Raw genomic sequence first — 13,773 nt, forward strand, 5'->3', positions numbered from 1 at the left:
TTGTGTTAGGATGAATGCTGTCCAAATGTTTAGGATAGGCTGGCGCATTGTCAAGCAACAAAAGAACTTCAAAGGCAAGATTCTGTTCCCAGCAGTAGCGTCCCAGAGCTGTGTTACCTTCAGCTGATGCCGCGCTGTTTATAATTTCCTACTTTTTTTCAACTGTTAAAGCGGTTAATGCCATCTTGGTCAATGTCTCCCATCATGTACTGGGTGGGCACAGGAGTACATTCAGCCAGAGACTCATTCCTCCAAGATGCAGCACAGAGCGTCATAGGAAGTCATTCCTGCCTGTGGCCATCAAACTTTACAACTCCTCCCTTGGAGGGTCAGACATCCTGAGCCAATAGGCTGGTCCTGGATTTATTTCATAATTTACACATTACTATTTAACTATTTATGGTTCTATTACTATTTATTATTTATGGTGCAACTGTAACGAAAACCAATTTCCCCCGGGATCAATAAAGTATGACAATGGTTCTCTGCCGCTCAGCTGACGGTCCAGGACATGACATCGGACGCTTAGGAGGCATAGTTAAATATTTCAAGTGCAAAATCACTGCACTGTAGGTAAAACCAATAGAAGTTTAAGATCGCGCATCCACACCTTGCCAAAACCAATGCGAGAGTGGCGGGAGTGAAATTGTGAGGCGCACGCACCTGACTTATATTGGCGGGAAAGCGGTGCTCCTTGCATAACTGTGAGTTCTGGACGCCTATAACGAGACCTTGGTAGAAATAGGTTCCTCGCATAACTTTGAATCGGCATTGTCTGAAGACGCATATAACGAGGATAGGGTGTATTCAGTTTCAGAAGCTTGACATGCAACATCATGCCTCCCAAGGTAGAAACTGAGTAAATGTGAGTTTCATTTGTAAAGCAGATAGCTTGTAAAATGTTAATTTTTTTCTCTCTAGCGCTTGCATTATATTGAGGCTATAATATGTCTTTAAATAATTATGATAAAGTTGTATAAAGAACTCTCTGGGTATGGGTTCAGTAGTTAACATCTTCTGCGCACAAACTTAGATTCTCTTGTAACAAAGGCGAAGGTATCACTTACCTTTCCAATCATATGCTATACCTCAATATAGATTGCAGCAACTTGTGTACATTGACACCTTGGTCTTTTCAAAAAAAAAAGATTTAATCCCTCACTTTTTTAAACAAAACTAAATGCTGCACTTTTCCTGTTTTGTACTCCGAATTAGATAACTGAATTTTTTTCCCACATTATAATGCATCCACTATATTCTTGCCTATCCACTCAGATGTAAAAATATTTAGAATTAATAATTATGTTTGAAATACTTGTAAAGAAATACATTTAAGGGTAAGCTTGTAAATGTATTCTGCTGGTATACGTGGAGAATTTTTGGCACAGTTGTTGGCTAGAAAGTCCACTGTCATTAGACATGGACCTTCACTTGTCAAGTAATTATCAAGAGCTTTGTCATAAAGTCATAATTTGTTAAAACAGCTCTTTCCATCCACTGCACTGTGCCAGCAGTCAGAGTCAGAATCGGGTTTAATATCCCTGGCATATGTCATGAAATTTGTTTTGTGGCAGCAGTACAATGCAATACAGTAATGTAAACTAGAATATAATAAAATGTATTTTTAAAAATTAAATTAAGTAGTGTAAAATGAGAGACAAAAATATTGAGGCAGTGTACATGGGTTCATTGTCCATTCAGATATCTGATGGTGGGGAAGAAGCTGTACCTAAAACAATGAGTGCATGTCTTCAGGCTCCTTACAACCTCTTTGATGATAGCAATGAGAAGAGGGCATGACTTAAGTGATTTTGGGGGTGGGGGGGTCCTTAATGATAGATGCTAGTTTTTTGAGGCATTTCCTTTTGAAGATGTCCTCTATGCTGGGGAGCTGGCTGAGTTTGCAACTTTCTGCAGGTTTTTCTGATGCTGTGCAGTCACCCCCTCTGTACCAGTTAGAATACTCTCCATGATATATCTGCAGAAATTGGTATCATACAAAGTCACCTCAAACTCCTAATGAAAGGTACACTTATGGGTACCCATGGGTTAATGGGTTAGAGTACCTTTCATACTAATGACATTCTATTTTTCCCACACTCCCATCAAATCCCTTGAGATTCTACTGTTGGCACTCTTGGGGCAGCTTACATTGGATGATTAACCTGCTCACCTGCTCATCTTTGGGATGCAGGAGGAACCTGAAGCAATGTGCGGGGGAAGCTTGTCACAGAGAATGTATACGATTAGCACAGGCGGCACTAGAGATCATGTTTGAACCTCTATCATGAAAGCTGTGAAGGCAGTAGCGCTAATACCTGTGCCACTGTGTTGCCAAGCAAAGTTGAACTGAATTTTTTATTTTAACATACCTCTGAAAACAGTTTCTTTGTCAAGTTGGAATACGGGGAAAATGGAAGGCTTTGAATTGCTTTGTTTAAAAGCTTATCAAATTGCACTGAAGATTTATTATGGTTTGGTTATATTGGTTGGCTTTGATTTGTACATCGCAATTCCAGTTAAATGCCAGGATCTTATAGTCACTTGGATCAGGTGGATATTGTGTTAAATCCATCATGAATTTATTGTCATACCTATCTGGTTATTTGAATACATTTTTTATTGTAATGATCTCTTGTCCACTGTACAGAGACATATACAAAGTCTTGGACAGGCGGGGAAAAGGTCTAAGGTATAGTAGAAGTGTCTCACAGCATGTTAGAGGAAGTAATATATGCTTGTTGACTCCTATGAAAGTTTGCAAGAAATGTATTTTATTTAAATATTGCTTCATTTAATACAGTGTTAAATTCTTGTGCATGCGTTTCTGATCAAATTTTGCTGTTTCTTTGGAAAAAGATCTTGCGGTGCTTTTTTCTTGGCTTCTTGCTTAATTTAATAAAGCACTGATTCTATAATGCTTACTGGAAAATTATTTGGGTGTTTTAGATGTGCCAATATTTTGATTGCTCAAGTGTGTGTATTTGAATTTCGCCCTTGTGGAAATATTTTGGACTTATTATGCATGGTTGTGTGCTTAGCGCTCAGTTTAAAGCAAATTTTTCTTTGCTCTTTGAAAATTGGTTATCAAGGATATATGTTGTTGTTTGCATTGTGTGTTGTGGTTGCCAGTTTTACTTAAATAGAAATAATGTGCATCCTAAGATGCTTGTTTAAAAAGCATCGAAAAATATTTTTTTATCTGGCATGAAGGACTTAACTTAAGGGATCAGAAATGCAATCAAATCTCAATTCTTTGAGGAAATATGTTTCTATGGTTCTTAACATGCAAGAATAAATGAAAGTATTCCATTTTATAAGAACTAGTAGCCATCTTGAAATAAGTTAGCTGGCATGTTGAGAAAGTAGCAGTCAGTGAATGGCACAAGATTGCATACTTATCTGTTGAGTCATGTTGATAGCAATCTTGTTTAATGTGTAAGTTAATTTTAACTCTGCAACCCCCCCCCCCCATTAAACCCACTTCCTTGCAGAATTTTTGTTTCAAATTAGTGGTTTTTGAACACCTTTTTTGATTGTGTTTTCTGAGACAACATGATGATGAAACATCTGGGGGTGATGGTGATTGCCTTGGGCAGCTGCTCTTAAAATTCCTCCTTACTTTCTGAATCTTCTCAACTTGACCAGCATGTTTTTGGCTACTTAGCTTGTGTTCTCTGATTTTAGAGCAGCTTCCCTTAAATGTAAAACCATAAACCTCTCTTATTATTCAATCAAATAGGCAATTATTTGCTTTTTGCATGGGAGGAATTGATGGAGAATTGCATAAGAATTAGTTTTTTTTAGATCTGAATTTAGTATTTTTTTAATGGAGTAGGCCATTTAAGAAATTGGAATGGCAAGGTATGTTGAAGTCTGTACCCTGTAATAACATAATTTATGATCAGGTTATTATCTGATCTAATAAGTTACTTTGATAATGCATTTAGATTTGGAAATCCAAACAAATCCAGTGTCTAGTTAAACACTTTGAGATTAAAAGTGAACCTATTTTTAAAACTGTTACAGGGTATGCAGTTGGAACGAAGCAACTTCTGATGAAATAAATGAATCTAGAAAATATTTGTACATACTGCATTTGCCCTAATAATGAATATTTTCCTTCAGTCAAATGCAAAGTTAAAGCTAGTACGGAGTCTGGCTGTGTGTGACGAGTCCTCTCCTCCGCCCACAGCTGATGTTCCACAGGAGAATCAGGTAAAAATGCATCAGTGCATTGAATGAGTAAATTATCTTGGTCTGCTTTAATAAATTTTGCAAATTCAAATTTGTATCTTCGTTTCTTGTATTACTTTGCAGAAAAATATTGTTAATCATACAGAAATTACTTTTGTAAATAGGTGCATCAGTGCCAATGATAATTTTTGTTTATGATTTTTATTGTATTTTGCAATAAATTTCCCTCAAAGGATTAGTTGAAGCATAGATATTGGGAATACATTTCAAATTTGTATTTGCCTACCGATAGAAAGTTTGATTGCATATTTTAAAATTTCATCAAGAATTGCTATTGAGACTTAATATTAGCAGTATTACTGTCACTACCTACTGAAAGAAATTGGCAAAGGAGATGAAATTGTGAAATCTGTTTAGTTTAGGAGGCTGTAATGATGAATCAGGAACCAGAAAAAATCTGCAGATGCTGGAAATCAAAGTAATACACACAAATTACTGGAGGAACTGATGAAGGGTCTCGGCCCAAAATGGCAACTGTTTACTCTTTTCCATAGATGGTGCCTTATCTGCTGAGTTCCTCCAGCATTTTATGATGAGTCAAAAGATGAGGAGACTTTTTCCAGATTGCTTCAATGAAACAGCGGACAACTGAGGATAGAGAGATCAAAGTATAGTTATAATTAAATAGAACTTCAGAATTTTGGTTGATAATTCACTAAGATTTTGTGTCCTTGCCACATGTCACATAAGCAATGTTTAAGAAGCTTAAAACTTACCTTTCGGTCAGTTTTGTTGCCTTTTGTTCTCCTTTGTATACTAGTATGTACATTTGTGCATTATGAACATAGAGTTAATGCACCTAGTTGTAGTGTCCATTGTGAGAGTTAGTTTGGCAATTAAATTATTGTGATGGTCTGTTTGAGTATAGTTATTTTAATATTTAATGAAGACTGCTTTTTTTTTATATAGATGGCAGAGGATTTACTAAGCTTTGAAAGTAAGGTTTGATGCATTGAATTTAGATGATACAACTGTCTAGAAGGAGTTGTATATTCCAAGCAAACAAGGAAAAAGTCATCGTAAATAATTAGATGTTTGCTGATTTTAGTTGCAGTGGCTCAGAAGTTTGTTTTAGTACTGTGATGTGAGTGTTGAACAATGTTTATTTTGTACTCAGGTTTCCTAATTTGCATCACATTCAGTATTTGGGGCTGTTAGCTTGTGGTTGCTGACAAATAGTATGCTGGTGCTACTTTATACTTGGGAGCATGTTCCTAGAGTAATACTATGCTCTACTATTTAATATAAAAAGGTGGGGTGTTATCTGGTGAGGTATCCTTGGGCTTTGTTTGATTTATCTCAAGTATCTCAGTACCATGTGTCATAACAACCTTGCTTTCATGTTAAAGGAACAATTTAACATCTTGCAACTTGGATATCTTAAATATGCCACAATATTGTGTCTTTAACTTTTCTTGGAGATTAAAGTTATTTGTGACATTCCACCCATCAAGCACTCAATTCTCTCCCTGCTGCTTGAGAGCCAATCACATACTTAGATCCTTGGCCAGCAGGTTCCTTGGATATAATGGCCAATTCTACTCCAATAATGTGCTTGAACTATTTAAAATCTTTTCGGCTCTTTAGCCCTACTAAATTTCTTCAGTATAAATGGTATTGGAAGAGTACAACCATTCCCTGATAATAGCATTGTCTAAAATAAGTTGTTGGATTTGCAAAACTGTCCAAGATAATGCAGTAGAGAACAAAATGATGTTAAAAAAACTTAAGGCACAATGAGAATATTTGGACTTTTTGCCTAATGGGAGAACACGACAGATTCTTTACTTCTGGTCAAAATGTCTTTATTGTCTTCTGGGTATGGGGATAGACGCAGAGAAAAGGGGTACTTGGGAAAGAACTATAGGTGATGTTGGATTCTGGGTTGAGTTTATTGTCATATGGCCAAACAGTATGCACTGTTCAGAGTAAATTCATTATCAAAGTACATATGTATATGTTACATATGCTGTCTTGAGATTCATTTTCTTGCAGGTATTACGGGGATAAATAAATACAATAAAATTTATGAAAGATCTTACATAGACTGACAAACAACCCAACATGCAAAAGAATGCAAACTGTGCAAATAAAAAAGACACTGAACAGGTGCAGTGAAAAAGCTTAATTGCCATAAAATCACGGGAACATAGCAGCAATCATAATAAAAACATTAAACTTTTACTAGAAAGAATGCCATTAGGACAAAGATCTCGATTCATTTTAGTGCCAAATGATCAAAGTAGTTGTAGTGTTATTATACTGTGTGGTGGTTAGGGTTTTCTGGGTTGGATCCAGAACTGAATGGTTGAATGGTCCCCTCTCCCCAGCTTTTATCTCTACTTGATTTCTTTTCTCTGGTCCTGCTGAAGGGTCTCGGCCCGAAACGTTGACTGTACTCATTTCCATAGATGCTGCCTGGCCTGCTGAGTTCCTTCAGCATTTTGTGTGTGTCGGTCGAAGGAAAGCAGCTGTTCTTGAACCTAGTATTATGGGACTTCAGGCTTCTGTACTTCCTGCCTGATGGTAGCTGTGAAACAATGGGATGACCCAGTTGATGGGGATCTTTGGATGTTGTTTTCTTAAGGTGGTGCTCCTGTAGATATTGCTAGTAGTGTGAAGGGATGTGTCCATGATATATTGGGCACAGTCCACTATCCTCATGTTCTTGCTTATTTGAATTGCTGTGCTAGACCATTATGTAACCAGTCAGGAAATATTCATTCAACAGTATATCGGTGGAAGTTTGTTAGTGTTTGGTGAAAAACCAAACTTCCTAAGAAAGTAAAGATGTAGGAGGAAGCGCTGTGTGCTGAGAAAACAGTGCAGACTGAGAGGTAAGTCAGCAAGGCATGGAATGGGCTGTATTGTCCAAATGTAATAAATAACTGTCCATGACAATAATAGTGACAATATCAACATGTGATAAATCAGACGACAAGCCTACTGAAGGCACTGTGATGACAAGAGTGTATTGACTATTTCAAATTGAGTGAAAGCCAAAGAGGAGTTTAAACAAAAAACAATCAAATACAAATCAAGGCTACGTGTAGGAGCTATCACACAGCAATTACTGAAAAGATCTTGACCTATCTATCACTACAATGTGGAGTTCAATTCACTGGCTACTTGTCTTTCATTATTGTGAGTATCAATCCAAACTGCCACACTGTCCAAAAGACACTCAGCATGAGGAATGGAGTTGATATCACAGTTTTCCGCAAAATGGAGTCAGTTTACCTAACTTCAATTTGCAATGCCATGGTGAGGCTTGTATAGGTTCCATCAAGGACAAAGCTTGGCCTTGGCTAACCTCCTCTTCTGAAGTCTGTGGCCACCCATACTCTCACTATAGCAAAGCATGAAGGATGTTTCATGTTGTTGATGTCTGCCTGTTGATTACATTCTGCGCTGTCTATGGAGCTGCATGTGGCCATTAAGCACTATTGCATAGCTTGATGCCAATGTTTACAATGTTTTAATAGAAGGAATTAGATCTGGATGAATCAAAAGGATTGTTAGAAACAAATGAAAGGATCCATCCTCATCAATTAGTGCTATTTTTAGGTTGTTCTTGGGTTTGCTCTCAGCTGCCTTCAGGTTATTGGAGTTCCTCGGTTCAGTTGTAAATGGGCAAATGAGACAAATCTTGCAACATGAGAGTGCACAAATGTGAGAACTGTCCCGAGGAGGTTTGAAATTTGACTGGAATGGACTAAAATTAGGTGACAAAGATTTGTCTAACTGTGCAATTTCCTATTTTGACAGCAATTCTAAGTTTCTTCATGTTATTCTCATTTGTTCTTTACTGAGTTAAGTGTGCATTCTCGTGGTTATTTCATCTGACACTTACTAGTACAGTTACATTTTGCTGGAAATCAAAATTTGACCAAAAAAAAACCTCTGCTGTGTGGTTTGCGGAGTGGATCAGTGGCATTCTATCCAGGGCATCTATCAAGTAATGGAGATCAGTTAGGAGAAATTATTGAAATATTTTGTAAGGAAAAATTGGGAGAACAATGTTGTTAAATTCCATGCACAACGCTAAATATTTCATGTTGAATACATCTGTTTCTTGAATTTTTGTTCCAATAATTTGCTTTATGTTTACACAGGATAAAATTCAACTACAATTAACACAGACATTTGATAAGGAAGAGCAACACACAAAAGATGAAGCTGAAAAGGAAGAATGCACAGACAAACCAGATAAAATGCATAAAAAAATGTTATCAAGAGGTTCACACTGCTTTTCTTCACTAAAATACTTAGAGATTTTAGGTGCTTGCAGAATGACTTGTAAATGAATGGAAATTCTCCATGTCTTTTAACCAGATTCCAGCCAAGAATATACAGATTCCACTGGAATAGATCTTCATGAATTTTTAGTAAATACTTTGAAAAATAATCCCAGGTATATATAAAGATTTTTTTTTTTTGAATGCCTTAGAAAATGTAATATTATGTAGTGTTTATCTTATTGTTACTATACATGTTCAGAAATTTACTTTATAACTAAGATCAAACCAATCATTACTATTCATTCTTGGCAGTTTAACCATCCAAATACTTGCTCACTGACTCTATTAGTGATCTTTCTGTAAATAATTGACAAGTGTCACAATTCAAACTGTAAGACTTTTATGATAGAATATTTCAAGATGCATCGAATGCTTCCATTCCTGTTATTGGTAAAATTTCAATGAATTCAAGGCCGGACAACAACTTTACTGAAAAATTGTTCTTGGTAAACAGTGCACTCAAATCTATTTATTAGTAACTTTATCACATTAGGCCTTGCTGTTCCCAAAGCATAATTGATAAAGAGATACAAAGTATTTCTTTCTTTCTTTGAGTAGGGGACAATTTTATATGTAGTCCAAATTTGATGATTAATTTCCCCCGCAGTTGGTTATTGGGATGGTACATGCATATCACCCCAATTAGTCAGGACAGAATTTATCCCCTCCCTAAATGGTGGAACCTGCCTGCCACCTTTTACCTCCTTATCCATTCACCAGTCACCTCTGGCTCGTGTCTCACCACTCTCCCTCTCCTTTCTTTATATTGGCCATTGCCCCCTCACTCTGTGTCAGTTTTGATCCAAGCAGTGTCTCCCCATACACCCTCCCGTGCCCCCTCCCCCCCCCAAAACAGTTGCTGCTTGACTTACTAAGTTGTAGCTCCAGAAGTTATGAATCACATGTTTTCGGATCCCTGGAAACCTTGTTATTTCTGAAGATGGATAGATAGATGAGATCACAACACAATGGCAACAAAATTGAATTAGACTTGCGTCCCACAGAATGCTACAGCTGCTACAATACTAAATGATATCTCAATTTTCTCAAAGCAGGGTGAGGGCTCTTTTTAAACATTTGTTTATCTTGTTATTTCGGCCAATTCCTCACAATACGTACTACTTGGAGGCGTCTGTATTGGTATAACCAAGCTTCATGCTAAGCAGAGGAGCTTATAGCTCCCAGATATCTGTGTATATATTTTAATTATTTTGTGATCAATAGATAATAAAAAAAGACAAACATGGTTTGTCAAATTATCTATAGTCTTGATTGTTTCTTAATCTGGACCACAACCAGCAATTAAAAAGAAATGTATAAATGCCTTGTTGACAAATGCACTAAAAAATAACAGACAGCAATTTCTGCACAAAATAGTGCCAGTAAAATGGGTCCCACAAAATAGAAAACTGAACTCATTAGAACTAACTTAATAACAGCTTAATAAATCATCCTGCAAAATTATTTTGTGCAATACTGACTTGAATTCTTCAATTTTTGTACTGTTATCAAGCAGAAATAAAGCTTGCATATTGTCTAAAGGAGTGTGTTGTCTGTACAAAGGTGACCCCCATATTTAAAATGCCAATTCCATATGAAGTATTTGGCAACATTACAAAGGTGCACAAATAATGACTTCTAATTCAATGAAGAAATGCTCAAGACTAAATTAGGTGAGAGTTGAAGTATTTGTATCAGAGAAACTGAATAGCCTCACTCTGCTGTGATTATTTTTTGAGGCATTTTCTCCTTACATAGAATGAAATGCTTTTATACCACCCTGCAATTAAAATGATTAGTGAATCATGTCTTGTTCTTTAATTTAAAATAAAATCTTCTGCCTTCAAAATTTTAGCTGACAGATTTTTAATATTTTTTTCTCAGACCACCTGTCCTTATCACTCTTTGCTGCATAGCTCTTTCACTCTTTGAACTTAAGTTTCAACTATTCCTCCTAACTTCCACACAGACCCAAAGCTGTAATGCATTTGAAAGTGGGTATAGATACTAGGATGATACCATGAGAAAATCTGCAGATGCTGGAAATCCAAAGCAACACACACAAAATGCTGGAGGAACTCAGCAGGTCAGGCAGCATCTATGGAAATGAAAAGGCAGGTCTTGAGTACTAAAGATGAGTCTCAACCCGAAATGTCAACTGTTGGTTCATTTGCATAGATGCTGCCTGACCAGTCTAATACTACTGGGCCTGTCATCGGTGAAATTTGTGTCATTACTTTTCTTCACTGAAACTCACTGCTAAAGGGAAACCCCAGAACTAGTTCATTTCCTTTTAAGCACAAGTCATTTTTACACTTGGTGGTGAGGTGATGACGGAACATAGGCTTAGGATGTATGAAAAGACAATATACAGTATTGAATTTTAAAAGCTTGAATATACAGTATTGAGTCTTTTTGCGCCTTGAATCTCACTTTCATGCTTGAAATTCAATAAAGACAAGAATTGATGATGATTGTGCCTTAGGATGTTTTCCTTCATAACCTAAATAAAATAAGTTTCTTCTTCTGTACAACAAAACTACACCACTTGTGCCTGATGGTTATTTCTTCAGCTGCAAACCTATCTAGGTCTCCCAACGATCCTTTACTTCACTTAGTCAAGGGATGGCACCCGGATCCTTGTACTTTGAATCGACACAATGACAATCACCTTCATTTTACTCGTTTCCTTGAACACTATTGAAGTTATCTGACAATTTCTTTTTCCATCCAAGTCTGTGCACTCCCAGCAGAGACTTGGAACGGCTATCATGAGAAGAAAGGCTCTCCTCATTTAGTCATTTATTTGGTGTTCACTGAGCACAGATTTGGAGCTTAAATTAAGCAATGGCATCTAAACAATTATCCAGTCATTCATTTCACAGTCATAGACTAGTCCAGCCCAGGAAGCAACCATATGGCATATGAAGTATGCACATGGTCTTTAGCAGGGCTGTCCAGTTAGTTCCAATTCCCAGTCTATTTTCCCACTCCCTTTCTCCTTGGGGCCCCAATAGACGCTGTATTGAACAAACACCTGATCAGCTCCCTACCCAAACCAAGTATTGTATCAATATCTATTCTCTTATTGTTTCTGTTTCTTCTACTTGTTACCTTAAATATTTGACCTCCCGTTAACAACACTACCTCTCAGATTCATTGTATGTTTCAGCAATGGATCTTTGTTTGTGGACCCTTTCTAAATGCCTATGATTGCCTTTCAAGCATAATTCATCATTTATGGATGCTCCTTTTTTAAGAAGAACTTCTAAGCTACTGAGAAATCAGTGCTGCTGAAGTTTTAAAATAAACTGCAAATATTTCTGCAGGAATCCATTTCACTTGTGTGAGCTAAGCCAACTTGGATAGAAGTTTGCAGTTAGAACTTCAGATTGCCGGTTGCACTCTGAATTAATAAAAATACTTAAGAAAATAATCTGTTGAAAATTTACTGCTCACCCTTGCAAAACCACTGTTTTTGCAGAAGGTTATTGATTCACTAAAGTACCTGTATCTAAGCAGAAATAACTCCCAGGCCATTGAAGTGCACCAGTGTAATCTCAGTTTGGGTGTCAGATTCTGAATCTGCGGCAGATCTTTAATTATTTTCCCCTCAATGTCTGATGCCAGAGATGACATCTGTGAAACATCTCGAGACTAGGATTCTCCTAACTGCCTCTCCAAAAGGACAGAAGTTCCAACTTCTAAACTCTTTATGCAGCTTTGTTCTTTTGTAGGCCTGCTTTAAATGTTTATTTGAGGTCATTTATAAACTTACTACAGGTGAGTTAATTGTTAGATATGTTAGACTGCACTAGGTTCATAAGTGTTTTATTAATGTTAAGATGGTGGATTTATCATTGAAAGAAATACTGCTTTTGCATCTGTAAGGAACTTAATGAGTACATGATTTGAAGTTGCTGTAACTTTTGAGTGTTTGAACAAGTAGATTTATGAATAATTCTAAGTTTTTGTATTGTTCTTCAGGGATAGAATGATGTTGCTGAAGTTAGAACAAGAAATTCTGGATTTTATCAGTAATAACAAGTAAGACCTATTATTAATGCAGCAGTTTGATGTGTTTTTTTTGCTTGCGTATTGTTATCAGTTGTATCTTTCTCTTCCTTTTCAGTATTCAGTATAGGAAGTTTCCTCCTATGACCTCATATCACAGGATGTTGTTACACAGGGTGGCTGCTTACTTTGGCTTGGATCATAATGTTGACCAAACAGGAAAAGCTGTGATTGTAAACAAAACTAGCAACACAAGAATGTAAGTGGTTTAACTTGAAATTGTTTTGGTTTGAATGATAATATTATTTCTGAGTTTATACTGTTCTGAGTTTTGATTTCTAGTGGGAGGTGGGCTTCAAAAGACATATTTGCTCTATTGATTGCAACATTCAAGTCTTAAAGGTCTTCAACACGAAGGAGATCAAAATGCAATTCAAAGGCTTACATAAAATTGACATTCTACTTGAGCTGCACATCTTAGGAATGAGTAACCAAAATGTTGGCTGAGATGAGTTTTAAAGGAGGGTTTTATACTGTATATGTGGAGAGAATTCAAAGGCAGACACACTTTGGGAAAGAATTGCTTTGCTGGACCTGGGTACTGAAAGCACGATCTCTGAAGTGAATGAAAAGAATTGAGGCTGCATGAAATAAATCTATAGAACAGATTGATAACAGCTGGGGTTATGGGAATGAGGGTGGCTTTGGAGATCGAAACTGATTATTTTGGAAACAATAAAGAGAGCTGATGTGTTAAGAGGAGCATATGGCTCCCTACTAAAAGCCTGGTCCGCTGCCTTCATTGTGGTGACAGAACAACTCTGAGTGGCCAGGAGAAACCTCATCTTAGGCATCAAGAGCACTAAGACCCCCTTTGCTCAAAAAATTCAGGAACACCTGCCTGATAACAATTTTCAGCATATGTGGCTGTGCATCAACAGTATTACTGACTTTGCAAGGATAAGCAACATTTACTGTACCAGTGACGCCTCAGTAAGAATACTCTTTTAATGCACACATCAAGGCATGCAACGCAACACCAGCCACGAAAGCAACCCCTCTCCCAGCAGAGCAGCCACTGTCTGCTGAGAGTCATCTCTTGTAAGATAGACAGGCCAAGTGTGAAGTAGGGATACCAGTTCACTGAGATCTTCAACTCTTCGCTCATCCAGGCTGCTGTACCCCATTGCTTCAAATCAGC

General features: G+C 37.0%; 1 protein-coding gene across 16 annotated transcripts in view; it reads left to right on the forward strand.

Moving 5' to 3' along the window:
* The window catches only part of LOC140197937 (R3H domain-containing protein 1-like), a 173,085-nt gene that overhangs the window by 71,739 nt on the left and 87,573 nt on the right, over positions 1-13,773 (forward strand). For 12 of the 16 annotated variants that reach the window (XM_072258567.1, XM_072258573.1, XM_072258568.1 and 9 more), the window contains 6 exons: positions 2,651-2,692; positions 4,129-4,218; positions 8,373-8,496; positions 8,593-8,671; positions 12,546-12,605; positions 12,691-12,831. In XM_072258567.1, the coding sequence (XP_072114668.1) occupies positions 2,651-2,692; positions 4,129-4,218; positions 8,373-8,496; positions 8,593-8,671; positions 12,546-12,605; positions 12,691-12,831 (536 nt within the window). The remainder of the gene's footprint in view (positions 1-2,650; positions 2,693-4,128; positions 4,219-8,372; positions 8,497-8,592; positions 8,672-12,545; positions 12,606-12,690; positions 12,832-13,773) is intronic. The other 4 variants (XM_072258576.1, XM_072258578.1, XM_072258582.1 and 1 more) reach the window with 2 other exon arrangements.

This window comes from Mobula birostris, chromosome 5 (genome assembly GCF_030028105.1).
Source record: "Mobula birostris isolate sMobBir1 chromosome 5, sMobBir1.hap1, whole genome shotgun sequence".
NCBI classification, from domain to species: domain Eukaryota; kingdom Metazoa; phylum Chordata; class Chondrichthyes; order Myliobatiformes; family Myliobatidae; genus Mobula; species Mobula birostris.